General features: G+C 35.4%; 2 protein-coding genes and 1 long non-coding RNA gene across 8 annotated transcripts in view; 1 reads left to right on the top strand and 2 right to left on the bottom strand.

Annotated features, from left to right (window-relative positions):
* mmp15b (matrix metallopeptidase 15b) overlaps positions 1–11170 on the bottom strand; it is a 32606-nt gene extending 21436 nt beyond the window's left edge. Inside the window, exons 1-3 of one of the 2 annotated variants that reach the window (XM_058782711.1) lie at positions 10270–11170; positions 6406–6561; positions 556–704 (exon numbers count right to left, since the gene is read on the bottom strand). In XM_058782711.1, coding sequence (XP_058638694.1) covers positions 556–659 — 104 coding nt within the window. In that variant the 5' untranslated portion in view covers positions 660–704; positions 6406–6561; positions 10270–11170. The remainder of the gene's footprint in view (positions 1–555; positions 705–6405; positions 6562–10269) is intronic. The other variant, XM_058782710.1, reaches the window with a different exon arrangement.
* A 5446-nt stretch (positions 11171–16616) lies between these two features.
* On the bottom strand, positions 16617–18590 carry LOC131544453 (uncharacterized). 3 transcript variants are annotated; one of them, XR_009272139.1, is made up of 3 exons: positions 18505–18590; positions 17978–18139; positions 16617–16845 (listed from the first exon to the last, which is right to left on the bottom strand). It is a non-coding gene; the product is annotated as an uncharacterized LOC131544453 (long non-coding RNA). The 3 variants fall into 3 exon arrangements; XR_009272137.1 differs by having other exon boundaries at positions 18468–18522; XR_009272138.1 differs by lacking the exon at positions 18505–18590 and adding an exon at positions 18381–18461.
* LOC131544452 (adhesion G-protein coupled receptor G2) lies at positions 18053–26799 on the top strand. 3 transcript variants are annotated; one of them, XM_058782655.1, is made up of 11 exons: positions 18053–18174; positions 18262–18397; positions 19353–19469; positions 19585–19707; positions 19791–19830; positions 20432–20532; positions 20660–20778; positions 20937–21205; positions 25210–25318; positions 25411–25688; positions 25835–26799. In XM_058782655.1, exons 1-11 carry the CDS (start codon positions 18137–18139, stop codon positions 25954–25956), a joined length of 1452 nt encoding a protein of 483 aa, XP_058638638.1. In that variant the 5' UTR covers positions 18053–18136; the 3' UTR covers positions 25957–26799. The 3 variants fall into 3 exon arrangements, with proteins under 3 accessions (XP_058638638.1, XP_058638640.1, XP_058638639.1); XM_058782656.1 differs by lacking the exons at positions 18053–18174; positions 18262–18397 and adding an exon at positions 18989–19186; XM_058782657.1 differs by lacking the exons at positions 18262–18397; positions 19353–19469.
* Positions 26800–27164: the final 365 nt, after the last annotated feature.

Raw genomic sequence — 27164 nt, 5'->3', positions numbered from 1 at the left:
TCTGATGGCACCCATTCACTGCAGAGGATCCATTGGTGAGCAAGTGAAGTAAAATTAAATTTCTGTTCAGATGAAGAAACAAACTCATCTACATCTTTCAGCAAATTTTAATTTTTGGGTGAACTACTCCTTTAAATAGGCAACTATCATCTTGTTTTGAAAGTAACAGAAAACACTTCAACATTATGTGTTACATGTTAGTATTGTGTTATCATATATTGGTGCAATAGAATCACCTGTTAACCCTTTTTAGAAATTTGCAATCAAACTCAGGTCAACACCAGCTTTAAAACATTTTTTTTTTTAAAGTTACCACTGATAATGATAATGCATGACGACAGGATCATCCACCTATAGACATTAAATAACCTGCAATATTCATTTAAGGTTCTCCTTCTCCATAAAGTGCCCTTCATTTTTCTATTCAGTTACGGGTTGAACAGGATGTAAGTGCTTCATGAAAATAAATGGTTTGATTAAGATGAACTGAACATGTATTGGTAATAGCTCTAACAGTGCAGCTGATACATTAGATCATGTGATGGAGTGTCCTACTCGATGGTGACGGGGTCCAACACTCCAGTGATCTCCAGCCCGTAAAAGCGCTGCATGTCGCTGATGGCGTTCAACAGGATTTGAGCCGAGCGCATGGTGGACATCTGCTTGCTGGCCTGCGGGAGGTAGCCATACTGCCGCAGCCATGACTAAGACAAAAACACAGACAGAAGTGATCTCATTAGAAATCTAATTTTCCTTGACCTTTTGTGATCAGGGACGTCCATGGTTATTGTAATTAATAATTTTGTCAAAATTTATATTAATACTTCACAATCCACAAAGTGAAGTCTTAATGTAGAAAGAGTCATACCTGTATTTTGCATTTTATGCATGTTATTAACAGTAATTGCAAACATACGCTGCATATTAAATTCATAGTTAAAATGTATTCAAATTCAGCGGGCTGAAAATATTTGAAAAAGTATAAAGCAATATAATTTCACATGACATTTGTAGTCACAAATGTTTTGCAAAATTAATGCAAGGAATATTTAAGGAAAATTCCTGAAAATTAGCATTCCTATTTGAAAGAGTTCAGAGTATGAAAACTGATATGAATGCAAATTCAAGAACTCAAAAGTTTATTAAAAAGGAGATATCACTGTGTAATTAAATTCTAGTGTTTACATAGATCCTTAAAGGATCTATGTAAAACAGGACCATTCAATTTTTGGAATAATTACATGACCCCTTTACTGCCACAGCAATTCAAAAAACATCAGTCTGTCACTGCCATGAGAATGAAGGAGAAAGAAGACATTGCCACAGACTGAAAGAGCGTCACACCTGTTATAAGCGACACCTAATACTGGTCCAGACTGTGTGAGAACACTTGAGGCGGATGTGAACATAGATTGAGGGGTGACGGCACCAGCTGGGCTGGCCAATTTATTGGGCTTTAGAAGCAGAGAGCAGCCACTCTTCCCTCACTGCTGGGGGACTCTCCTCAGGGCAGAGACATGCATGGAGGCACAGCTCCAGACCCATCTGGCTCTCGCGTTGGATGAAGTGGGCGATTCCAAAAGGCCAGAGGGTCCATTAAAGGGGATGAAAGCTGGACATGATGCTCTGGTTTGCATTAAATGTGGTTACACCTACTGCTTATCATCATTAGTCAGGTAATCAGCACAAATTATGTAATTAAACTGCCCCATTATTAAGCCCACCCTGTGGCAACAGTAAACAGGCTGCCCTTCACAGTGTTATTATAGTACCACTGCATTTTTTTAGTTTTTATTAACATTTTGAATTATTTTTATTACCGTTTTAATTTTAGCTTTAATAAATTTGCTTTTTTTGTCATTTTTATTGTTTTTTTTTATAAATATTTCTATATAGTTTCTATTCATTTTTTTATTTAGCTATTTTTGTACACCAGGATAAACTAAATGAAAGTAAGAAATGCTGCCTTGAAAACTAGCTGAAATAATAATTTCTGAGATCAAATGGAGAGCAGATGGAGAAATGTCTTGCTTCACAGTTTAATCTGAAGCATTTCAAAAAGTATAAACAATATCACAAATTGTTCGATATCACCAAAATCTACAAATGTAACATTCTCATCAAATACTTACTGATGTGAGTAATGAAACAAATTTAGCTATACACTTTGTTTCTATTATATGTTTGTCTAAAGAGAAGCATCTGAAAAATTGATCATGAACTGAGAACAAATGCAATACTAAAAGCAATACAGAATTAATTGCTTAGATTTGTATTCATGACTTTTTCAGTGCTGTTTTTCACCTGGTATTAATTAGCAGAAGGCTAATGTGTTCCTCCCACTGGACTCAAGAGGTTAGGGGGTCACTACTTTTATAATGTCCCCTTCTCTTCCTACTCTGTAACCAGGGCCTGTCACACAGTTGCCTGGTCCGGATCTCTACTTTCCACAGCCACAGAAAACACAGGTCTTTGTGCCCTTATGTGTTGTGAAGGCAGCTGAATAACAGTCAAACAGTTGAATAGCTGGCCCTGTTCTGGGCAAGGCTAATATGCCACCGCTCCAAACCAGCTATATCTACAGTGCAAAGAAAGAAAAAAGTGACTATACCCTACCATGCATCACTATTTCTATACTTAAATTTGTTTTTAGAACAAATGATGCCTCAAATTCTGCAGCTTGTTTTATTACTTTTTCTAAGTCATCAGACTAACAATTCTCGTTTGTTGAATGATGCAAAATTGCAATTTGGCTTAGTGTGATTGTCGAATCGCAAAGGCTGTGATTTTATTAAATAGATATACATAGCTGTGTTTTTTAGCATGAAGCATCCATCATCTCATTTATAGGCGAGCAGCTCATCATCTCGTGTTTTCAGTGTCTCAGCTCAGTTCACATATGGCGCTCAACACAAACACATCACTGCAAGTGCTCTGAGTTTGGGTCACTTATAATGTGCGTGTGTTAGGCATCTTCCCAAACTTGTTGCTTGTTGTCAACAAAAGAGTTTTAAGGGCTCCCTGTATTTTTGTTTGTTTGTTTGTTTGTTTTTATTTATTTATTTTGCCAAAATAAAGGTTTAAAGTTTGAATAAGAAGAAATTAAGACAGAGCTGTGATTTTACAGTCATACTGTAAAATGAAAATATAGTATTTTCCTTAAATTCCTTTTTATTTACAGTAAATATTAGTCATTTTAGAGTAATTTTAGTAGTAATTTTAGATATTACAATAGTAATATTTCTCATTTTGCTTTATTTACTGATTAAACCTTTTAATTATCTTATTTAGTAAAAATGGCATAAGTCATTATAATTATTATTATTATTATTATTATTATTGCAAAGTCATATTGATATATAATCACATATTTTTTGTCCAAGCAGCACTACTTAAAACATGCACACACACAGACACATGCACCTTAAATTACAATAGCAATTTTTATTTGTTCTTGATCTAATAACCACAATAAAAGAGATTTGGGCGTGGGCTCTTTGAACTTGGGCTTGTAAACAACCACCTAGCAACTACCCTAGAAACTGTATAGCAACATGTTAAAAACATTCAGAAAACCTTAGCAACTGTACAGCAATGCACTAGCAAATAATAACAACTCTAGCATCACGTTGGTGTCACGGTTACGTGGTTGTAGAAAGGAGCGCCCAACGAAGGAGTAGACAAAAATGAGACTTTAATAAACGTCAACATGCAATTTTCATTAAACTAACATCAATCCAAGACAAAGACAGGAAACAAAGGAGCAAACGAGATAATTAATAGAACACAGGTGATCAGACTGAATGATAAGACAAATGAACTAATGAGAACAGGAAACAAACCAAATAAGGAAAAACAGGAACTAACACGTAACAGTTGGTACCTTTTGCAGCTACAATCACAGCGTTTACTTCGAAAATAATTAGATTTTTTTTTTTTTCTTCATGCAGTTTTTAGAGACTAATAGGATTTTTTAACACACAACAATTATGTTTAAATATAACAATGAACTGCACAAAAAAAATACAAATTATAATAATAGGCGGCCACAGCATCTAAAATCTACACTTTTTCCACAATCATTTACATTTATGACATAAAAAGTGTCATTTCCATATCATTTGTCAACTACTCTTGTATTTCCACACCAAATCCAACAATCCCAGCTTTCTTCCTCTCCCTGAAAACAATCCTCTTTGTGTCTCCCATGAGGCTGTGAGAGAGGGAAGTGCTAAAGGGCTGTGCAGGGCAGGACACACCTTACCCCCACAGATAAGACTGCCTGGCTTTCAGTCACCCGGAGCCCTGGGGCTTTTAGCAAGCGAGAGGTGGGAGGTGAGTGTACTCCCACTAGAGAAAGACATTACCCTAGTGTTCTGCTTACTGGCTCATAAAGGACAACAATGTTCTTGCTTTCATGCTTTATATGCTCCTTCTTTAGGTCAAGGGCACCTGGAATCATTCGTTGCAGGATGTCGAAAGGATAAGATAAACGAAGACCTGCTTTTAAAGCCTAAAGTGTTTCAGCATCCATTCCAGCACCACAACATCCCATGTCATGCATACAGAGTAAGGCTTTGCAGAGAACAGAGGCAAGGAGAGCCATCCTTCTCTCCCATCAGCCCCTGTGCCAGCACTGGCTCAACAGGACCTTGAGGGCCGCTGCCAACAGCACGTCCTCCAGGAACCTGTGATTCACAGCGCGTCGTGAAAAGACTTGGGTTTAGTGTGTGTGAGAGAGCTTGTGTGTGTCCAGAACAATGTCAGCCAAGAATCTAACGACTAGAGAGCGCTATTATTCCTGGGCTTTGGGTGCGTGCCATTTTGTGGTCATTAAGTGAGAGGGAAAAGGGAGCGAGTGAATCAGATCAAGTGAAAAAGATTAAGAGGAAGACAGGAAAACAGAACATGATGGAGGAGGGGAGGAGTGAAATAAGTTAAGGCAGACTGTGCTTTTGGCGTTTCAGACGTGATTCTGGCTCTGATAGCTCAGGTAACTGGTTTGGGGAATAATGCAATGACAAATTTCATTTAAGCTCCATGTGGTCTTCTCTCTCAGCTCTGCACATCCAGTCTACTGGGCCACAGGGAGCTGTGTCACTCCAGAAAATACAATAAATATATTTTAAATATATATTTAGGCTATATCCTTAATGGCAGGCAGTTGGGTAATGAGACTCAAAGCAAGGTCAAAGGACAAAACACATCAATCAGCTGTCAGTTTCATTTTCCAGCTGTGTAAATCAATAACCGTAATCAATGAGAACAGCAACGCCAAACTAAATTAAATAGACAATCAAATAAGGAGTTCTCGGAAAGAGGTTGAAGTATCACCAAAAGACATTTTAAATAGGGATACACAGTATACCTGTGCCATATCAGTTATCGGCCAATATTAGTGTTTGTTTTTTTGTTGTTGTTGTTTTTTTTTTTAACATGTTGGTTAATATTGAACAACTATAGGCCAATATAGAATTAAAGTATTAAACAGTTAAAACCAATAAATTCAGTAGATACTTGAAATAAAATAAACAATATAACTGGACTACCATAAAATTAAATAAATAAATAAATAAAACTTTTTAGCAACATTTCTCATTTTAATTTTGTTTGCTTGATGTACTAAAATTTTGTTTAAAAAAATAAAAACTACACAGATATTAAAAGTACTAAAAGAAAATGACAAAAACATAAAAAGACACAAAAGAATTATGAAAATGGAAAATATAAAATTAAATAATTTAAAATATTAAAGAATATAGTATCTAAAAAAGATTCTAAAATAACACTGATTATGATTAATAATAAGAGTATTTAAGGCATTTAAAAAAAAAAATTATATTTTATACAAAATATTATTTTAATATCAGCTATAACATCAAAATTCAACAAATTTTAATTTAACAATTTTATTTTTCATTTATCAGCATCGCAGGTATCCTGACAGGGAGGACAATGCCATAATGCACTGATGATGCAAAATAACTGTAATAATATTATGTTATAGTATAATTTTTATAAATATATTTCATTAAATACTAAAAAGAATTCTTTAAAAAATTCAATCAAATGAAAAAAATTTACCAAATGTGTGTGCAATGTTTTTTTTTTTGTTTTTGTTTTTGGCAACATGCACCAAACTCCATTGGATTTTCCATCAATTTTCACATCTGCCACATGCTTCACATAAGGAGCATTATTTGTGTGGCATTCAGAGTTGCTGCCTAAAGAGTGTTCCAAATCAATCACTTATGATGGTCCATTTCTGTGTGCATAAAGCAGCTGCCTATGTACAGTAGACAGCATGGCAAGCCTAGTGAATCTGGCTCAATCCCCTCATGACCTTGCAGTAATTGAGCTGGTGAATGTGGCCCTGGTTCTTAATAAGAGAGGAAGTAGACCTACCAGTCAGAAGCAGTCATCCACTGAGACATGGACACAATTAGCAGTTAATGCGGCTCCACGGTCCAATCACATCTCATTATCCCTCTCAGTCACAGTGAGGCAGCCCAGACCCCACACAAACAGCTCGCCACGACTTTGTGGGAAATCACAAGGATGCTACATTCCATGGATACAGAGGGCGGATAAAAAACATGAGGGAAAAGTGGGACTCCAGGGGTTAAATGCAGGATAGAGATAAGGTTGCAGGAAGTGATACAGTCGGCTCCCTATGAAGTACAGTCCTCATAAACTCCCTCCTCTCCCTGCTCCACGAGCTCTTCCTGTCTCTCTATCTCCCCGCACCTCTGAACACAGTCAGCTGAACACAAGAAGTCTCATTGTTGCGCCTCAGCTGCCTGAGAGCCCTGCAGTCCTAAACGTCTCTTAACTGTTTCTGTTTGTGGCCTATTTAGAAAACAGCTGTTGCATTCAGCGATCACATGCAGCAAAGAAGATCAGGCCAACACCTCTACACCCTCCGTGCAGCAGCTAGTTAAACATGCCTGATAGTTCTCCTTTATACACATGGTATATCTAGAAATGAGCCTGTTTGAAATGCCAAGATAAAGCTATCTGAAAAGGAAGACTATCAGTGAGGGAAAAGACAACAGCCGAAAGCAACTCTGTTGCCAATCCCTCCTCCAGGAAGTACGCGTTCATAAGACACCACTTTGAAATCATATCTTTGTTTGAGAAAGCAAATGCTGTTCTATGAAGTATTGTATTGTAAAGAACTGTACGACAAAAGGCTCTCTGAGCAACACCCACACAGAAACTCACAACACTCCCTATCTTCACTCAAGCGTCTACATTGTTTGTGCTATGGGTGAACTGACACAAGCTTTGAGTTTGCACTTTCTGTCATTGCAAAGGGATCATCCAAAACATAGAATTCTACAATCAGACTTTTTTACTGCTCACTCACTGGGTCTCATTCACTTACACAAATTTGTCTGCAATTATATTTTAAAACCTAATTTATTTCAGTCACATGATCCTTCAGAAATCATTCTAAAACCGGGACTTGGTGCTCAAGCAGTTGTGCAGCTTCATATTTTTGGAGAAAATTGTACTATTAAAAGGTCTGAGGTAAAGCTAAAAAAAAAAAAAAAATTCAGCGAAGACACATTAAATTGATCTAAAGTGACATAATATTACAAACGACTTTCAAATAAATTATGTTTATTGAACCAATTACTATGGTTTCCACAAAAATTTGCAACATTTAGAAGAAGGCTGATGCATCTGTTTTCAACATTTAGAACATGAAGAAGAAGAAGAAGAAGAAAAAGAAGGAGGAGGAGAAGAAGAAGAAAAAGAAGGAGGTGGAGGAGGAGGAGAAGAAGAAGACAAAGAAGAAGAAGAAGAGGAAGAAGAAGGACAAGAAGACGACTGATGCTCTGGCTGCTGAAAATTGAGCTTCTCCATCACAGGAATAAATGACATTTTAAAATACATTCAAATAAAACCAGTTTGAACTGGTTTTGAGGGTGATACACTTGGCATTGCTTGAGGATCTTGCTGCGTAAGCTCTCTCCGGCAGGAGTGTCATATGTTTGCGCACAGTGATGGACGGCTGTTAAAGAAATAAGGGGTTTCCACACAACCTATGGAGAAAGCGTGGGCGTGTTTTATGCAAACGACTAACCTTAGGCACTAGGTCGCTCATTTAGAAAACTCCAAATTCATGAGTGTTAGAATAAGGTTAAAAACAAGTTCATCTCCTGAGTTCTCTTGTGCTTCTAAAGACAAATAGTCCATGAATTTTGAATGAGACCCAGTTTTTATAATATTCATGTTCTTAATCGTGAATCTCAAATTGTAGGCAAAACATACTAAATTCTTAATGAATTAATGGAAGTAGATCCAGAACAAGGTTTTTTTTTAAACATGGACTTTAAGCACTAGATAAAGGGTCGGTCAGCTTCATAATCACAACCTTTGAAGCTGATATTCTGTAGAAAATGGAATGCATGCATATACTTATATCTATAACTGCATTTGAGCCTTTGTCCCCACAGTTGTCTCACCACACACCCAAATCAGTGGGTCGTACAGCTTTAACACATAATCCCCCAAAAATCCATCTACCACTGTGGCATGTGCAGGCCTATCTGCTGTCATTCAACATTTGTGACTGGTAGAATTACTGAGATAAGCTGCTTCTTTCTAAAAGGCTTTGGGTCAGCTGTAGGTTTAAAGACGTTTATTACTATAAGCCCAGCACAGAGATCAGGACAGTGATGCAGGAGCCCAGATCTTTCAAGAGGTACACTGTTAGATGAATAAACTGAATTGAATTGTTCAGGTTCATTATTTTTTCAAAAGGTACACCTTTGTACTTAAAGGGTGCATATTTGTACCTAAAAAGTGTGCCTTTTGTATTTTTTTTTTCTAAGAGTGTTCTTTTTTCTAAAAGTTTGCTTTTGTATCCAAAATTTACTGGGCGATAGTACAGCCGATGTGATAACCAGGTGTGTGGGAACTGCAGGTTACAACTGCCCGATGTGAGGTCAATGTTACTTCCAGCCCAGAGGAGCTCATCTAGTTTTATTGTTAACATTATTCCCAATCATTCAGGTTAATCTGGGTCGGGACTGATGTAAATGTTTGAGAAGGCAACAGATACCTGAAAGGATCAAGTTGAGGCTCCCTGCCAGATTTGTGAATCTGATGAGTAAAATAATCATTTCGGAGAGACAGTTGAGATCTTTGGCTTCTATCAGTCTCTTTGCACAGTGCCAGACCACCAATGACAGGGTTTGGGCCACAGCAGCACTGCATACATGGAGTGGCACACCACTAACAAACCTCAAACCACACAGACTACAAACTCTTCATACCTCCTACCACTTCAAACTAAAAACATCCTAAAGCTTGCCTACAAGAATTTAAGAGGTAAGAATGTAGGTGATTCAGAAAGTTTAGTGAAAAGCTAAATAACAACTTTCTAATTTGCTCTTGGATATTACAGCCATTCACATGCTGAGTTACAAGCATTCAGCTGAAATCAGCTGTCATATAAAAACCAGACCTGAGACTCTGAGACAGTGCATTAACCCTAAATGAGAAACACACCAAATATATAGATTACACTTATATCAAACATATTCAATAGAGAGAATGAGCAGTAAAATCAATATCAAATGAGCAAGCAAAACTACAGTGAAACATATACAGTATATATATATATATATATATATATATATATATATATATATATATATATATATATATATAGACATTATTAGCGCTGTCAACATCAGATGAGCAAGCAAAAATATTTATACAGTGGATTATATATATATAATAAATATACTACATAATAAATATACACAGTACACATACATAGGCTACATTATGTAAACAAAAACTTTTATTTTGGATGCAATTAATATATATATATATATATATATATATATATATATATATATATATATATATATATAATTATATATGTATATATAGCCTATATTAGTGCTGTCAAATGATTAAACAGGATTAATTGCATCCAAAATAAAAAATTTGTTTACATAATTTAGCCTATGTATGTGAACTGTGTATATTTATTATGTAGGCTATATAAATACAAACACGTACAGTATATATTTTGAAAATATTAAATATTTACATGCATTTACATATATATATTATATTCATATATATATATATATATATATATATACACACACACACATATATATAATTCATATTATACATAAATGTATTTAATATATAAACATATATTTATTAAATATATACATGCATGTTTGTATTTATATATATGAAAACAAAAACTTTTGATTCGTAAATAATTATAATTACCTCTCCATTAAAGGTCTCATCTCCAAAGGTGCGCGCTCCACTCATCAAGAGCACCAGAAGAGAATAAATTACGGTCCGTCTCCACAGCAACGAGAACGGGTCATCCCATAATACTGCCATCATTCTCATCTGGACCAGTGATAGCAGCTAAAACTCTTCAGAAGTGTAACCAAAGAAGTTAAAATCAAACAGTCTGTAACTAAAAACACAAAAAGTCCAATGCTCTCAGATGAAAAACATCATTCTGACAGGGGTCTCCTGTAGTCGTGTGTCCTTTCTGCAGAAGCGCGCGGTTCTTCAGCGCTACGGTCATTCAGTGAGGTTTAACGCCAGTCCCAGGCGCTGTCCCAAGAGTCAAAGAGGTCCGATGCTCTGGCTGAAGTTTCTGAGTGTGTTAGGTATCATATCCAGCGGGTGTGCCCACTTAAGGGTCGTTTCATCCCACTCACGTGGTGCCTATAAATTAATTACAGCTACAACCTACTTCAAAGCAGGCGCTGTGCAAACTTACGCTGCAATTTCCTCTTGTAGTATGACTCGGTAAACGAAGCATGAATAACGGCTGGTGTTATTGCAACAGAGATTTGCGTTTCTTGGGTCAGAAACTCGGTCTTCGCGCGACTCGCGCAGTAACCACAATGCAAGAGCGCACAAATTATTATCAGATGACTGCGACACGCTCCGACACCTGTCTTGGATCACCGCCCTGCTTGTAAATATTTAATACGATAGTTTCTTCTCGATAAAATCCACGTTTTCTCTCGGTTTTTTTGGGCGGGTTCCAGGTCGCCGGTGGCTTGTTGTGACGCTCCTCGTGTGTGCAGCGAGGGACGCGGACTTTGTGCTGAGTCCTGCGGCGTGTCCCGCTGAAGCTGGAGGAGGGGCCCAACAAGACGGACACCAGCAAAGTGTCCAGTGCCACCTCCAGTCTGGACATTTATCCTAACGTGTTGTTTCTTCTTTGTAGTACTTTTGAGCTCTGTAATTAAAAAAAAAAAAAAAAAAGAAAGAAAGAAAGAAAGAAAAAAAAGTTGGCTACCCATATGAGCTTAGTTGTCTTTAGAAAATAAATTTCTATAAAAATATCGGCCAGACATTCAGAAACAGCCTATGCTCTGGTTAATAATGAATTAATTAATTATAGATTATTTATTTACACAATGCAAAAACAAAAATGAACAGAATGGCAGAATTTAGGCTACTCACAGTTATTGTGACTGAGACAATCGTTCTTTTGCTTAGTGACTAATGAGATTGCGTCCCGTAAACTGACAGTCAGATAGTGTCACACAGCGTCTCCTACAGGACAGTTTTGTTGGTGGATTAGTGTAATGTGGGACACTGACTAATGTGGGACACCTAAGCTTCAGTGCATTTATCTCTTCTTTTACAACATTAAAGTGAACATGCTTGGTGTTGAATTCAAGCAGTGTTGTGTCAAGTTATTGAAATCACTTGACTTTCTGGAAATTATGTCAGAAATGTGGCTATGAAAATCATCAAACAGGAAGTACCTCTTGTAAAGTTCACTGAAATGACAGTGGCATAGGATTTAGACAAAATTAATGTTACGGATATAAATCTGTTAAAAATAAGACAATGTTCTAAATTGTTATCAAATTATATTTGTGATGTATTTGTACATCGAAATTTGCCACAATATTGTTAAAATGTGTTAAGAATATTTTCTATTTGAAGCAATCTTTGTCGTCACACTTTAGAAAATGATGTTTTCAAAAGTGGGACAGCATGTTTTGACTAATGTGGGACAGTCAAATATACTATGTTATTCAATTGATAAAATGTGCATTAAGAAAGTTAAATATCATACATGTATTTTTGTTAATTTTTGAACTTATAATGCAGCAGTATTATTTGTTTTAAGATCCAGATTCAAAATTTAGAGACTAGAGGACAATGGGATCCTGGACCGTGATGAGTCCATGACTTTGCCAGGACTGCTTATTTCTGTTATGAAGCGTTTTTACAATTTGCTTAACACAAGCTTTTGAAAAAAAAAAAAAAGAAGAAGTTTAATATTAGAAGTTTATAGAAGTTTAATAACAGTTTTAAAGGCATTCCACGTTCCAAATTGTTCATATTTTTAAAAAAAATTATGAAATTATTTTGCTATCTTTATTAAGTTCAGTTTTACAGTTTTGACTTTATTACATGGTTATTATTATTGTTGCTGCCAGAACAAAATTTCTGTGTTATATAATTGTATTTAACATTCCATATATGAACATATAGGTTACTAGTTTTTTAGACTTATGAAGACAGAAAACACCGTAGGCCTACTAAATTAATTAAGCAAAAATGTGTATTCACATTTAACCATGAGTGTAAAGTTTACTTTGTAAAAATTTGACTATTTATAACCCAAAACATAGTGTCCCAGATTTGAGCATGAGCTGTCCCACATTAGAAAATCTACAAAGGAGCACTAATATATGTGTCATTTCCCCTTTAATTACAATATCTGAAAAATTTATTCTGATTTAGATAGAGACCATCTTGGGATTTCATAATGATATAACATTTTGATATATTGTTCTGGCTTCATATGAAAATATGATGCACAAGTCAAAATTTCAAAAAGTTTACCCTAATTCACCCTATTTATAGGCTACATAGGCTGCATAACTTGAGTAGTGGTGCTCTTCATCTTCAAAAGCGAATTTGAATATAAACTGATAAAGGAGTTCCAGTTTTGTTAAGATTGTATTATGCAATTTTTTTATAGAAAGTGCAAAAAAAAACAATAAAAACATATACTTAAATAATAGTTAAATCTTTAATAATAGCTATTTATATTTTAGCAGGACGGATTTCGTGGGAAATTGCATACATATGTCATTCGCCCGCGTGGCAGTACCGTGAAGATGAAAGTAGGCCTATGTTTACAGAAACCCAAAATTTCTTTACAATTAGGCCTATTTTAGAATTTTTGGTGTGATATTCTTGATTTTATCAAACGTTATATAAATCATAATTTAGAAATTACATATAGGCTACAAATGTAATTTTTGGATTCAATGAATCTGTAAAGAAAAAAAAATTGTAAACCTTATTTTTCTGTTAGCTATGGTATCACGTCCATAAATGTACATTTTCTAAATGCAAACCTCTTTTTGAGATTCAGACTTGAAATTAAAATGTACATTGAATCTATTGAGTTCTCTATAACCTTTAAAGCACTAAGAACAATGATTTGTTTAAGGACAAGGCACTCAATCTGGACAAAGACTGATGGACCCTGGCTTGTTGTATTGTTATGGTATGACAGTGATGAAAATTGTTTTGTTTTCCAAGCATCTTTATTAATCAATTAATTTAAAAAATATGAAAGTTTGTCAAAACAAACTAGAAAAATTGAAGATGGATTATTAAAAACAGTAAACCTCCAGAAAATTACTGATTGTAAAATCAAAGAAATGGATATTTATTTGTCCGTCCATTCTTAAAAGATGTTCCGAACCACATTTATCCGCCCACATTTTAGTTTTATTTTTAACCGAGGCCCAAAGGTCACCTTCATATATTATGAGTGTTCATTCCCAATTTTTGTCCAAAAATTTTGTTATGCACAACATGTAACAGACAAAATGATACACACACAGCCTAGTCAAATAATTGTCTTTTCAATCATGAAAATTAGGAGAACACAATTATTATTATTATTATTATTATTTAGTAGTCTCTGCTTCTGTGATCAAAATGATAATTACTACAGTTCAGAGTGCTCTGTATATTTTTAAAACCATTTTAATGTTTTGACTCTTTGGACATTTTAATGACAGCTTAATACAAACTGTAGAATTAATATTAACTTTGAAGAAGTACAAGAGTACAAGAAACTAAGCTAATGAAAACAAAACACACACACACAAAAAAAAAACTTACATGAAATCTTCCTTTTAAATGTAGCATGAGAAGTATGCTTTTAACTGTTGAATCATTCACATATATTTGTGAAAAGTTTGTACATTTAAATCTATCATAGTCTGCATTCTTGAGACTTGTCATTACCAGGGCGTCTGTCTTGTGTTCGCTCCTACCTCTAAAAAGCTTAGTCTATTTGAACTGTCTTGTGTTTTAGACAGCTGTATTAAAGGACTGCAGTGAATGTTGGAGATAAGAGCGTAATTGACTGTGTGCTGAGAGCAGTAGAGTGTCTAGAGCTGTCAAATTAGAGTGCTTTCTAACATCTGTCAACGCAAACAAATGAAGGCTCTTTTCAAATCCCTTTATTCAAACACACACGGAAGTAGAGCAGTTAGACACACAGACCCACACAGATGAGAAAAACTGTTGATGGGAAGACACTTACAAAAACATCTTGCCCAATTTGTTTTTAAATTTCTCTAGTTTAACTAAGCAGATGTTACAATGAAATATAATTTTGTTTAACCATGATGATGCCTTAAAATTACTTCATATAATATTGGAGAAAACTGTTTTCACTAGATTTCGACTGTATTAAAGAAAAGGCAGATCATTTCAAGATAGTTGAAGAATATTGTTAATATATTGTTTGATTGATAATATCTTGTTTAATTGCTAAATAAAAAATATAACATCAGTTACAATTTAGTATACAGATATTTCAGTGATAATTTCATTGCAATTATTTACATTTTTTTGAATTTATTTTAATTCAAATTTGAATAAAGTGCTGCCTACACTGTAAGTAAATCAAGATGTAGACAGCCAAACCAGCTCTGGATGTTGAGAAAGTGAGCTATGAGTTGGTGCTTGTTTATGTGAAATGTCAAAAAATATTGTGTTAATAATGGAACATGCTGTTTTGGTCATCCAAGGTTTTTTTTTTTTTTTTTTTTTGATTTTTGGGACCATAATGATGATTATAAATGACATGAATATCATGTAAAGAAATTATTTAAAAATAAATACATTGCTTATTTTGTGCAGCAGTGATAATTAGGAAAAGGAAGGAAGGAAAGAAAGGAAGCAATGTGTGGCCAGGTATGGTGACCCATACTCAGAATTTGACATTTCACCCAAGTGCACACACACAGCAGTGAGTAGTGAACACACACACCTTGAGCAGTGGGCAGGCAAATTTATTTGTATTTATTTTTTTGCAGCAGCACCCGGGGATCAGTTGGGGGTTATTGAAGTTGGAAGAGAGCCGTGGTCGGTCATTCACTCCCCTCACCGACAATCCCTGCCGGTACCAAGACACTCAAACCCACGACCTTTTTGCTACAAGCCCAACTCTCTAATCATTAGGCCATGACTGCCCCTTATTAATAATAATTTCTGCCCTAGCTGGAGTAGTGTAAAGTACCACATTTATTTTATGTAACACAAAACAAGTTTATCGTTATCTCCATATTAAACACAATTCATGGCTATAGCATGAAATAAAATTGGCTACATTTTCTAAATACCTTAGACAAATGTTAATATTGTTGTTAAATGTTGTCGAATATTTATTTACATGTTTGTTTGTTAGTTTCCAAAGCTGTACTAGTTTTCCACAGTGAGTCAAATTATAGTTTGCTCTTTCCATAAGTGACCTCATTTATTCAAATCAAGTCTTCAGAAGGAAGTTATCAACTTTTTCAATCTTTTTGTAGAGACAAAAAAAAAATCTTTTTATTTGCAATTGCATGGTTAAAATCTCTCTTTTTTAAAAAATCTTTTTATAGAGAATTTTTTAGTATTTCTTGGTACTTCAAGAAACATAGTATCGTGATAATACCAAGCATAAAGTTTTATTTTCAAGTTTTATTTACCATAGTGTTTTATTTTTTCATAAAGACTTGAATGTTTGTAATGATGTAAAATAATCTGGCTAGGTAACTACCAAAATGAGCACAATATTACAATATGATCAGAAAGTGGCAGTAAGTTACACTTCACCCTTAATGCTGAGGATTTGGTCATATTATATTATTTAATTACATCATGTCAGTTAATGTCATTTGAAAGAGTAAAACAGCCCTTTTGTGCTGGCCATTGTGATTTTTCCATTCGTATGCAGATGTGGACAGTATGTGTATATGTGTGTTAATTGTATTGCTGAAAACCAAATGTGATGACAAGGCTTATCATTGTGCTCTGTCATCAGTGAGTGTGACTGAAGCCACAAAATTTGAGTTTGGTTCTTCATTTCTCATTGTGTAAACTGCAACCTTTCCACAGTGCTGTCACAACTTCATCCTCGATGACTAGAAAAACAGTGAGGTAAGAAAAGAAAGACTACATCCAGGTTATTTAAACATATTTATTAAAATAATTGTAAATATTTATTGGATTATACATATATTAAACCTACATACAGTATGTTTTATTTATGTATTTATTATAGAGTGGTTTTTATAAACTATTTTAACAATGAGAAAATGAAATATTTTGTATTAAATGCATTGTTTATTGTGTATTCAATATGTTGTAATCTATTTGTCTTTTTGTATTTAATTTAATTTTTGTCTGTATCCTAATTTGTTCCACAGAGATATGGCAATCCTTCTGCTTCTGATCGTGATCCATGGAGTAGATGGAAAAACCACAGAAGTGTCACTGCAACAACCATCTGACAACAGTCTAAAACAAAGCAACAGCGTAGGTAAGTTCTCTGAAACCCTCCTCAAATCACACTATTTCAATATTGTTAAACTTGTACTTTACATCTTAGAGACAGTAGTGAGATACCGTATTTCCCCATCACCATGAGCAAATGTATTTGCATTAAGTCTGCACATTCATGATCCACAGTTTCGTAAACATACACGACTGGTCAAAAGTTTTGAATTTTGTTTTGTTTTGTTTTTGAAAGACGTCTCTTATGCTCACTAAGACTACATTGAGTGATCAAAAATAAAACAATAATTGTGTGAAATATTATATTTAAAATAAGTTTTCTGTTGTAATATATTATAACATGTAATTTATTCCTGCGATGTGAATTTTCAGCATCATTACTCCAGTCATTAGTTTCAAATGATCCTTCAGAAACCATTCTAATATGCAAATTTGCTGTTCAAGAAACATTTCTCATTATTATCAATGTTGAAAAAAACTTTTTTGCTGCTTAATATTTTTGTGGCAACCGTGATACACTACCATTCAAAAGTTTGGAGTAAGTGATATTTAAAAAATTAATAATAATACTTTTATTTAGTGAGGACACATTAACTTGAAAATGAATCAGGGAAACAGGTTTTCAACATTAATAATAAGAAGAAAATTCTCAATGATTGAGCACAAATAATAATCGATTATTATTTGTTAAGTAGTAAATCAGCATATTAGAAAGCTTTCTGAAGGATCATGTGACAGCTGAAGACAAGAGTAATGATGCTGAAAATTCAGCTTTGCAGAGCAATAAATTGCATTATATACATTTAAATAGAAAACAGTTACATTGTAATACTATTTTACAAAATTGCTGTATTGTTTATTGAATAAATGCAGCCCTGGTGAGCACATAAGACTTCTTTCAAAAACATTAAAAGATTTTAATTATTCCAATATTGTGGCTAGTGCACTTTTAATTGCAACAAACTAATTTTGAATTGTGTTCATTTCAAGCTAATCTGTTTTCATTTTTCATTCAATGAAAATAAACATTAAGATATTTTTTTTTTCTTTGAGATTTAATTATTAGTGAATTAAAGAGTTAGAATGTCAAACAGACCTAAGTGTAGAAAAAGACAAAAAGTGTCTGATTACTTACAGCATTTTTTCCTCATCTATTTTTGTACCAAATCCAGCAGGTGGGTCTCGTGAATTTCCTCATAACAAAGAAATTGACCACTTCAGAGCTGTTTGCGTCTCAAAGGATCAACAAAGTTCAACAAAGACATTTCCAAGTCTTACAAAGGACTGCCCTGAAATGCTACAAAGTGAAACAACTTTGAAAACCTACAACAGGTACCTATCTTACATTTAAGATCTAAACAAACTGCATGAATTTTGTTTTGATTTGGTTGTATCCCTGTTAATGACATTATTATGCAGAGCGGAGAAAGAAGTCATACACAGCATTATGGAAATGACAAATCATTCGAATTTCGAATACAATTTTGGGTGTATGGCTTTGACTGTGGTTGAGATGAAGTTAACAAACGGTTTTGTACCAATCACCGCTCCAAAAGTAAGACTCTTCTTCCAAAGGTCCAAAACATTATATAATTTTGTCAATCTGGTCTCATAAAAATACGTACCTCATGCGCACTTTTTGTGCGACACCGTTTTACGTACCTTGCTGCACGTTTCGCCGCAGTTTCAAATAGAAATGTCCACTGAGTGGCGCTAAAACACAGGTTCAATATGTGAATCCTGGCACGTTTTTATTACGTAGATATTGGTACGTATTGCTGTTTTTTTTATTACGTTGCTTCAGATACCTATTGCGGCGGTTCAGAGTTCAAATATCCGGGGACTGTCGCTAAAGGTTAATGCTCTGTCTTGTTGGAAATATGCCCTACACCAAATCCAACCCTAAACCTACCCGATAGTGTTAACAAATGCAAAACTGATATAAAACGTATTGGATGATGCACTTGTGTCATTTGAACTTCCTTTTACGCAGATTTTAACTGCTTTGTCGAACCGTAGTTACACAGGATTTGAACCGGTGCTTCTCGTCTCCTGAGTCCGTCTCTGGACTCCGTGAGCTACCGAACAATCATCGATGAAAACCCATATATATGAAGCTGGATGTGTGCGATGCTAACGTTCAAAAGCATCAGTTTTCAAATCTCCCAGCATATTAATATTGTTTTGCAGTCATAGCATGATATTCTTCAAGTAATTGTGCGAAAATTACGCTTTATTAATCGCAACTCTGTAAATTTGTGTGAAAGTGTTCATTTATTTTAGAAACTGCAATGATATGTAGTTATTGGTACGTATTTCATGTCACGCTAAAAAGTGCACCCAGGTACGTAAATGCTATGAGACCAGGTAGAATTTTGTTTAAGATGACACATGTAACAGTTTGCAGCTTAAATTTTTGCCACTGTTTAAAAAGGTCATATAAATATAATATAATTCGAATTCTGAGTGTTAATGATACAGAAAAATTACTTAATATCTTTTATTTTAAGGTGTCTAGTAAAACTCGGACAGTACAGACATTGATCCCAGTGGAGCCTTTCCAAAATGTCTCTGCGGCCGAGCAGAAAGTTGGAATAGTTATTTACAATTCCAATCAGCAGTTTAATGTAAAGTTTTTCATTTTGTTGTTCTGACTGTTTTATAAATCTATGGAAACTGTTCTTAACCCTTTCTGTCTTTATTATATTAACCTACATGTTGTCTGTGGTTGTGTATTTACAGCCGAGAAATGCTTCTATAATGTCTGAAGTCATACGGGTTGAAGTTATTGGACGTGACATTGTGAATTTGACCAATCCACTTAAAATATTTTTCCCAGTGAATAATTACACAAACCACTCGACCGTAAGCATACCTTTTAATGTTCTCAAAATGTCCAAAAATAATGTAATAATTATTTAATTCTATTTTTGTGTTTATATTCATAGAAAAGCTACATATATTCCTGTCAATACTATGATGAAAAAGGTGGGTGGGAACTAAAGTGATAGTTCACTCAAAAATGAAAACTCATTTCATCATTTATGCACACTCATGTTGTTCTTAACCTGTATGCTGTTATTATTTCTGTGGAACACAAAAGAAGACCATAGTAAAACACATTAATTTAAGTATAGTTAAAACCTATTAACATTTTTACTGACATATTGCTCAAGACTAAAGGTCATTGCACACAGAGTCCAAAATTGTCGTATGCGTTGTTAATTAATCTGTTGAGAAAAAATTAGCAAAACAGTAGTCTATACTAAATGGAGTCTTCAAGCATTGAGGATGATTTTGTTGTCCTCTCGCTTCTTAAAAAAATAAAAAGAAAGGAAATATTGGGTCCATCCAATCCTAAAATATTACATACATTTTAGTATATGTTTTTTTTTTTTTTTTTTTTTTGTGGTTTCATTTTAGTGGTGTGTCAAGCTACAAAAAAGACAAGAATTCTGTAAAAGTGCCACAAAAGTGGTCTATATGTCAAATTGTCTGGAATTGAAGTTATTCACTGAAAAAAAATATATATATATATATATTTTTTTTTTTTTTGGACTAAAATGTATTAATAATATGGAATATGTAGGAAACAACACCTGGAAAACGAATGGCTGTAACACCACTCAGATCAATGATACTGTTGTGGAGTGCTCCTGTGACCACATGACCGCTTTTGCTGTGCTTCTGGTGAGTACTGAGCCATTCATTCAAGCATTACTAAACACGTAAGGAAGCAGAAATCACTCTGCGCTGATATTGTTTAATTCTCTCCTCCACTACCACATTCCCTCTGTCTCTCCTACACTCTGAATAGGTAGATGTGAATAACATTGATGGTCAGCAATGGGAAATCTTGTCGTACATCAGCTACGTAGGCTGCAGTCTGTCTGCGGTCTTTTCTGCTTCCTCTATCTTGTCGTTCATTTTCAACAGGTGCTGTTCCTCCCGTTTTTATATAACTTTGTATATAACCAACACTTTAATTCACATTATTCTTTACACTGATCCCAAAAGTGTGCATATAAATTTATCAAAGTATGTACAATGGGTGACAAAAATGTTAAAATTCATACAGTACATGTGTTTCACAGGAACGCAAGAGCAGAAGTGTCCAGCAGCATTCACGTGTCTCTGAGCGGCGCTCTGTTGCTCCTCAACATGAGCTTCATGCTCAACGAGTGGGCCGCTACATGGACAGTGGAAGAAGTGTGTGTGTTTATTGCTGTGACGATACACTACAGCCTGCTGTGTTCTTTCACCTGGATGGCTATTGAAGCCTTGCACCTCTACCTTCTTCTGGCCAAAGTCTTCAACATTTACATCAAATACTACATGGTGAAGTTGTCTCTGATCGGATGGGGTGAGCATCAAGACTAAATGTACAGTAACATTACAAAAACAGACTCGTAGAACAACTCATAAGTCAATGGCAGTGTTTGCAACATATTTAGGAGTTCAAGTGTGAAGCCAGGGAAACCCCATTGTATTTGTAAGGATTTTTATTATTATTATTCTGTCATAAAACTGATAAACTAGGCCAAACCGTAAGGCGTAGAGGCTTAGTCAAATGTCGTGCTTGGAGGCGCTACAGTGATCAAAATTGTGAAATCGCTAATAACTCCTCTGTAATAACTAACCGTTTGTCGTAGACTCAAGTGTCTCATATCATTAGAATCAGATCAAGATGAAGATGCTACATAAGTCCTATTTCATTTCTCCCATGAAAACTTTTCTGCCTAGGAAAAGACTCAGAACTATGAGATATAAACTCAGAAGTACAAGACATAAACCCAGAATCGCAATATCTGAACTCACAATTCTGAGAAAAACAACGTCAGAATTTTGATGTTAACTCGCAATTCTAAGAAAAGTCAGAATTGTTAGATATGAACTCGCAATTACGTGAAAAATCTCAGAATTGTGAGATTACAATTACAGTATGTTTTTTAAATAAATAGTTCAGCCATGAAACTCTAGATGGCGCAAGCTGACGGGTTGTTAACGTAACTGATGATATTCAGAGAGTTAAATGACTTGGCACAAGCTGATTGGTTCATGCTGGGCATGCAGCCAATGAGCTTAATGCCTTGCATTCATATGGCTGGCTAGTATCCACTGAGATTCCTGCAGCGTGCTTTCAGAGTTATCTGAAGCCCTTCACCTTCCCCAGCTCCACCTGTATAGATCTGCTTTGGGTTATTTTACATGCTATTGTGCAGCAGCAGTACAGTGGGGCAAAAAAGTATTTAGTCAGCCACCAATTGTGCAAGTTCTCCCACTTAAAAAGATGAGAGAGGCCTCATCATAGGTATACCTCAACTATGAGAGACAAAATGAGAAAAAAAAATCCAGAAAATCACATTGTAGGATTTTTAAAGAATTAATTGATAAATTCCTCGGTAAAATAAGTATTTGGTCACCTACAAACAAGCAAGATTTCTGGCTCTCACAGACCTGTAACTTCTTCTTTAAGAGGCTCCTCTGTCCTCCACTCGTTACCTGTATTAATGGCATCTGTTTGAACTCGATATCAGTATAAAAGACACCTGTCCACAACCTCAAACAGTCCAACTCCAAACTCCACCATGGCCAAGACCAAAGAGCTGTCAAAGGACACCAGAAACAAAATTGTAGACCTGCACCAGGCTGGGAAGACTGAATCTGCAATAGGTAAGCAGCTTGGTGTGAAGAAATCAACTGTGGGAGCAATTATTAGAAAATGGAAGACATACAAGACCACTGATAATCTCCCTCGATCTGGGGCTCCATGCAAGATCTCACCCCGTGGGGTCAAAATGATCACCAGAACTGTGAGCAAAAATCCCAGAACCACACGGGGGGACCTAGTGAATGACCTGCAGAGAGCTGGGACCAAAGTAACAAAGGCTACCATCAGTGACACACTGCGCCGCCAGGGACTCAAATCCTGCAGTGCCCGACGTGTCCCCCTGCTTAAGCCAGTACATGTCCGGCCCGTCTGAAGTTTGCTAGAGAGCATTTGGATGATCCAGAAGAGGATTGGGAGAATGTCATATGGTCAGATGAAACCAAAATAGAACTTTTTGGTAAAAACTCAACTTGTCGTGTTTGGAGGAGAAAGAATGCTGAGTTGCATCCAAAGAACACCATACCTACTGTGAAGCATGGGGGTGGAAACATCATGCTTTGGGACGACTGATCCGTGTAAACGAAAGAATGAATGGGGCCATGTATCGTGAGATTTTGAGTGAAAACCTCCTTCCATCAGCAAGGGCATTGAAGATGAAACGTGGCTGGGTCTTTCAGCATGACAATGATCCCAAACACACCGCCTGGCAACGAAGGAGTGGCTTCGTGAAGCATTTCAAGGTCCTGGAGTGGCCTAGCCAGTCTCCAGATCTCAACCCCATCGAAAATCTTTGGAGGGAGTTGAAAGTCCGTGTTGCCCAGCGACAGCCCCAAAACATTACTGCTCTAGAGGAGATCTGCATGGAGGAATGGGCCAAAATACCAGCAACAGTGTGTGAAGACTTACAGAAAACGTTTGACCTCTGTCATTGCCAACAAAAGGTATATAACAAAGTATTGAGATGAAATTTTGTTATTGACCAAATACTTATTTTCCACCATAATTTGCAAATAAATTCTTTAAAAATCCTACAATGTGATTTCCTGGATTTTTTTTTTTCTAATTTTGTCTCTCATAGTTGAGGTATACCTATGATGAAAATTACAGGCCTCTCTCATCTTTTTAAGTGGAAGAACTTGCACAATTGGTAGCTGACTAAATACTTTTTTGCCCCACTGTATGTCTTAAATACTCACGGCACCGTATCGCCATATGCATTGGCAGTAGCAAGTTCCTGTACTTGCAATAACTACAGCAATAACCAACAGCAGCAGCGTAGCAGATCTATTCCGCCGAGACCAAATACATTAACATTGTCATATCCATCACCATGCTAAACCTTTCAGAGGGTTGTCATGACTGAATTCATTTTTATTTCTGTTATGCGTACTGTGACAATTACATTATCAGAAACCCCCCAAAAAATAAATAAAAATAAACTGAATTGCAATATGAAAACTAAGAATTCTGAGGAAAAATGTCAGGATTTTTATAACTTGCAACTGCGAGATATAAGTCATAATTAAGAAAAAAAAGTCTCAGTATACTGGCACTTAATTTCCAGCGATATCGTCGACTTGATTGCACAGATACTATTTAAACTGAACTGAGCTGGATGATGACATCACTGAATTCAGTGATGAACTGCCTTTAACTGAAAACTGAGTGTTTACTACTGTCCTTTTGCATTATTGACACACTATTTTCCTATTTAATACTGTAAAGCTGCTTTGACACAATCTGTATTGTTAAAAGCGCTATATAAATAAAGGTGACTTGACAATTACATTTTGTCTATTTTTTTCAATGCAAAAATAATCTTCTATAGAAAACTGCTATAAAATCAAAGACACATCTAAACTTGTGTGTTCCAAATTTGAGGCTGATATCTCAAATAATTAACTTTCAGTAAGATTTTGTTTGGGCGTAGTACCAAACTTTTCCACTAGATGACCTCCAGAAAGTAAGGACACCCTATACCAGGGGTGCCCAACCCTGTTCCTGGAGATGTACCTTCCTGCAAAGTTCAGCTCCAACCCTCATCAAACACGGCTTAACCAGCTAATTAAGATCTTCAGGAGCACTTGATAATTACAGGCAGGTGTGCTAAAGCAAGGTTGGAACTGAACTCTGCAGGTAGATAGATCTCCAGGAACAGGGTTGGGCACCACTGCCCTATACGGTTTGAGCAATGAGAACCATGTATTTCCATACTATTCACAGTATTTATGAAGCAGACATCATATTAAGTAACAGTATGGGCAGTATTGCAATATTTTATTTTCATTTCAGCATTTTTATTTGTTACAAAAAAACGCGGAAAGAACATAAAAGCAACCGGGCATTGTGTTGAAGATATAATGCGTCATAAATGGAGATTCTGCCTATATTTCTTTATGTTTTAAACACTTTTAGACACAAAACTAGAATGAATGTCATCTTTGAACTAACTTTGAAACTAACTTTGCATGATTTTACATGTACATCTCGATTTCATAATAAAGGTCCGAACTTGTCTTATGACTCTGACACATACTTGTCTTCACAAAAGAATAAATTACTTTCCTATATCATGTCTTTTGAAACTCAGCAAATCAGCAAATTTGAAAAAGGGTTAGCAGGGTTAACAATGACAGTTTACATGTTATGTATTACAAAGTAGGCCCCCCCAAAAACCCAGACATGATGCGATAATATTAGAAAAATTATGACTAAAGTGTAGATTTGCTCATCCTGTAGTATTTTCCTCTTGACAGGAGTCCCTGCTGTCCTTGTTGGAAGTTTGATGTCAGTTCAGCAACTCACCCATCCATTCTATGGTGCCAAATATGTGACCTTATGGAATTCAAATGCAACAAATCCAGTGTGAGTCCTCATATTATAACTTAACCTTTTCATTTTTACCTTGCTTTTAGTTCTTCTTTAGCTTTCAGCATTGTTTATTATATGTTTTACAGTTGCTGGATCACAGAGCCTCTCGTCCTGTATGGTGTGAACCTTTCCTACTTCACCATCGTATTCCTGTTCAACACAACAGTTCTAATCACAGTGTCCAGACAGATCTTTAAGCTAAAGAAAGTAGACAACAAGCACAAGAAAATACCAGTGAAGGATGCCAGTACAGTGCTGGGCCTCATGTGTCTGCTGGGTACATCATGGGGTTTGGTTTTTCTTGGATCTGGATACACCAGCTACCCGATACTCTACATATTCTGCATTTCAAACACAATGCAAGGTAGGTATGCTCTAGTCACAGAACCACAGTGGAGGTAAAAAAAAAAAAATTGGTAAAATATACCTGAAGACATAATGCTGTACAAAATAAATGCTTTCTAATAATATAATATAATACAGTTTGTCAATCATCTTTATTGTTGGCAGGCTTTTCTATCTTTCTGTGGATGTGTCAGACAGCAAGGCCAGAACAACAGAAAGCAGCTCATACCAAGTCTTTATCCACTGTGGACACCTTCACTATTGAAAAACACAAGGAACCAAAATGACCAGGCTCATGATGAGTTGAACAGTTTTTTTATTATTATTATTTATTTAAAAACAATCTCTCTTTTTTCCCCAAGTTAATTTGGTGCCTCTAGAGGTGAAACAATTCCACACTGGCTGTGTATGAAATCACCTCTACACCCTTATCCACCTTATTCTGCAATGTGCAAGTAAGCTGTTTTCTTTGAATATGTGATTCATTAGCCGCTATAGGTAAATAACTAGAAGAATAAGTGCAGTAAACGGTACGGTAAAACATTATGGTAATGAATTAAAATACTATATCAAAATACCAGATTGCAATGTCAAGCAGCATAACGGACCGTTTTTGTAGGGGTAAAATAACTGGAAGCGAATAACACTGGAAGGCTTGCGAATTCAAGCTAACCCTAACCCAAAATAAAATGTCCATATACTACAGATTCGGATGCAACTTCACTGTCTGAGTTCACTACTTGTTTTCATTTACTCACTGAAGTGGACTAATGTTGGGAATAGTGAATGAGGGTATTGGGGGCAATTTCAGATACTACTTGTTCTCAATCTGTGATTTACTTTCGTCTGCAGAATACAATGTGTAAACTGTTTTGTGTATATAATATAAAAAAATATTGGGGGCAAAATCTTGAACTTTAGAGAGGTTTCACTATATTTACTGTACAGATGCACAGTGCTAAGTATTTCCTTTGTATGATTCATATTAAATCAGAAGACATGTAATGGGTAACTTATCTTTTTTCCCCTATTCTGTACATTTATTTAAATTGCATGTTTCATTGAGTGTTTCATTTAGAAGTTATAAATTGTAATACATTGCTATACATTTAATAACATTTAGCAATAAAGCCAAGTCTAAAATTCTGAGTTCATGTGTGGGTCTGTTGAGTCCATTAGCAGCACAAAAATATTGCCTGTACATATTAACTAGTGTTCCTGTAGTTCAAACAGTACAGCATGGCACTAGCCAAGGTAACAACATGGGTTTGATTCCGGCGAATGCATAAACTGATTAAATGTATACCCCTCGATGCAATTAAAGTTGCTTTGTACAATTAAACTATAACATAAAATGCATTCAGAAAGTATTCAGTATTCATTTTTTTAAATACATATTCTTACGATGCAGCCTAATGCTAAAATGTTTTAAATTAGTATTTTTGTTTGTTTAAATCTATGCTCCATACCTCACTTTTATCTTGAGGCTGCAAAC

The sequence above is a fragment of the Onychostoma macrolepis genome, chromosome 07 (assembly GCF_012432095.1).
Source record: "Onychostoma macrolepis isolate SWU-2019 chromosome 07, ASM1243209v1, whole genome shotgun sequence".
NCBI lineage: Eukaryota > Metazoa > Chordata > Actinopteri > Cypriniformes > Cyprinidae > Onychostoma > Onychostoma macrolepis.
This window is presented reverse-complemented; position numbering and strand designations above follow the sequence as displayed.

Coding starts and splice junctions, on each gene's coding strand:
- LOC131544452 (XM_058782655.1), top strand. CDS start 18,137: ATGCTACAAAGTGAAACAACTTTGAAAACCTACAACAG. Junction 19,470..19,584: donor ATTCCAATCAGCAGTTTAAT/GTAAAGTTTTTC, acceptor GTGTATTTACAG/CCGAGAAATGCTTCTATAAT. Junction 21,206..25,209: donor GTTGTCTCTGATCGGATGGG/GTGAGCATCAAG, acceptor TCCTCTTGACAG/GAGTCCCTGCTGTCCTTGTT.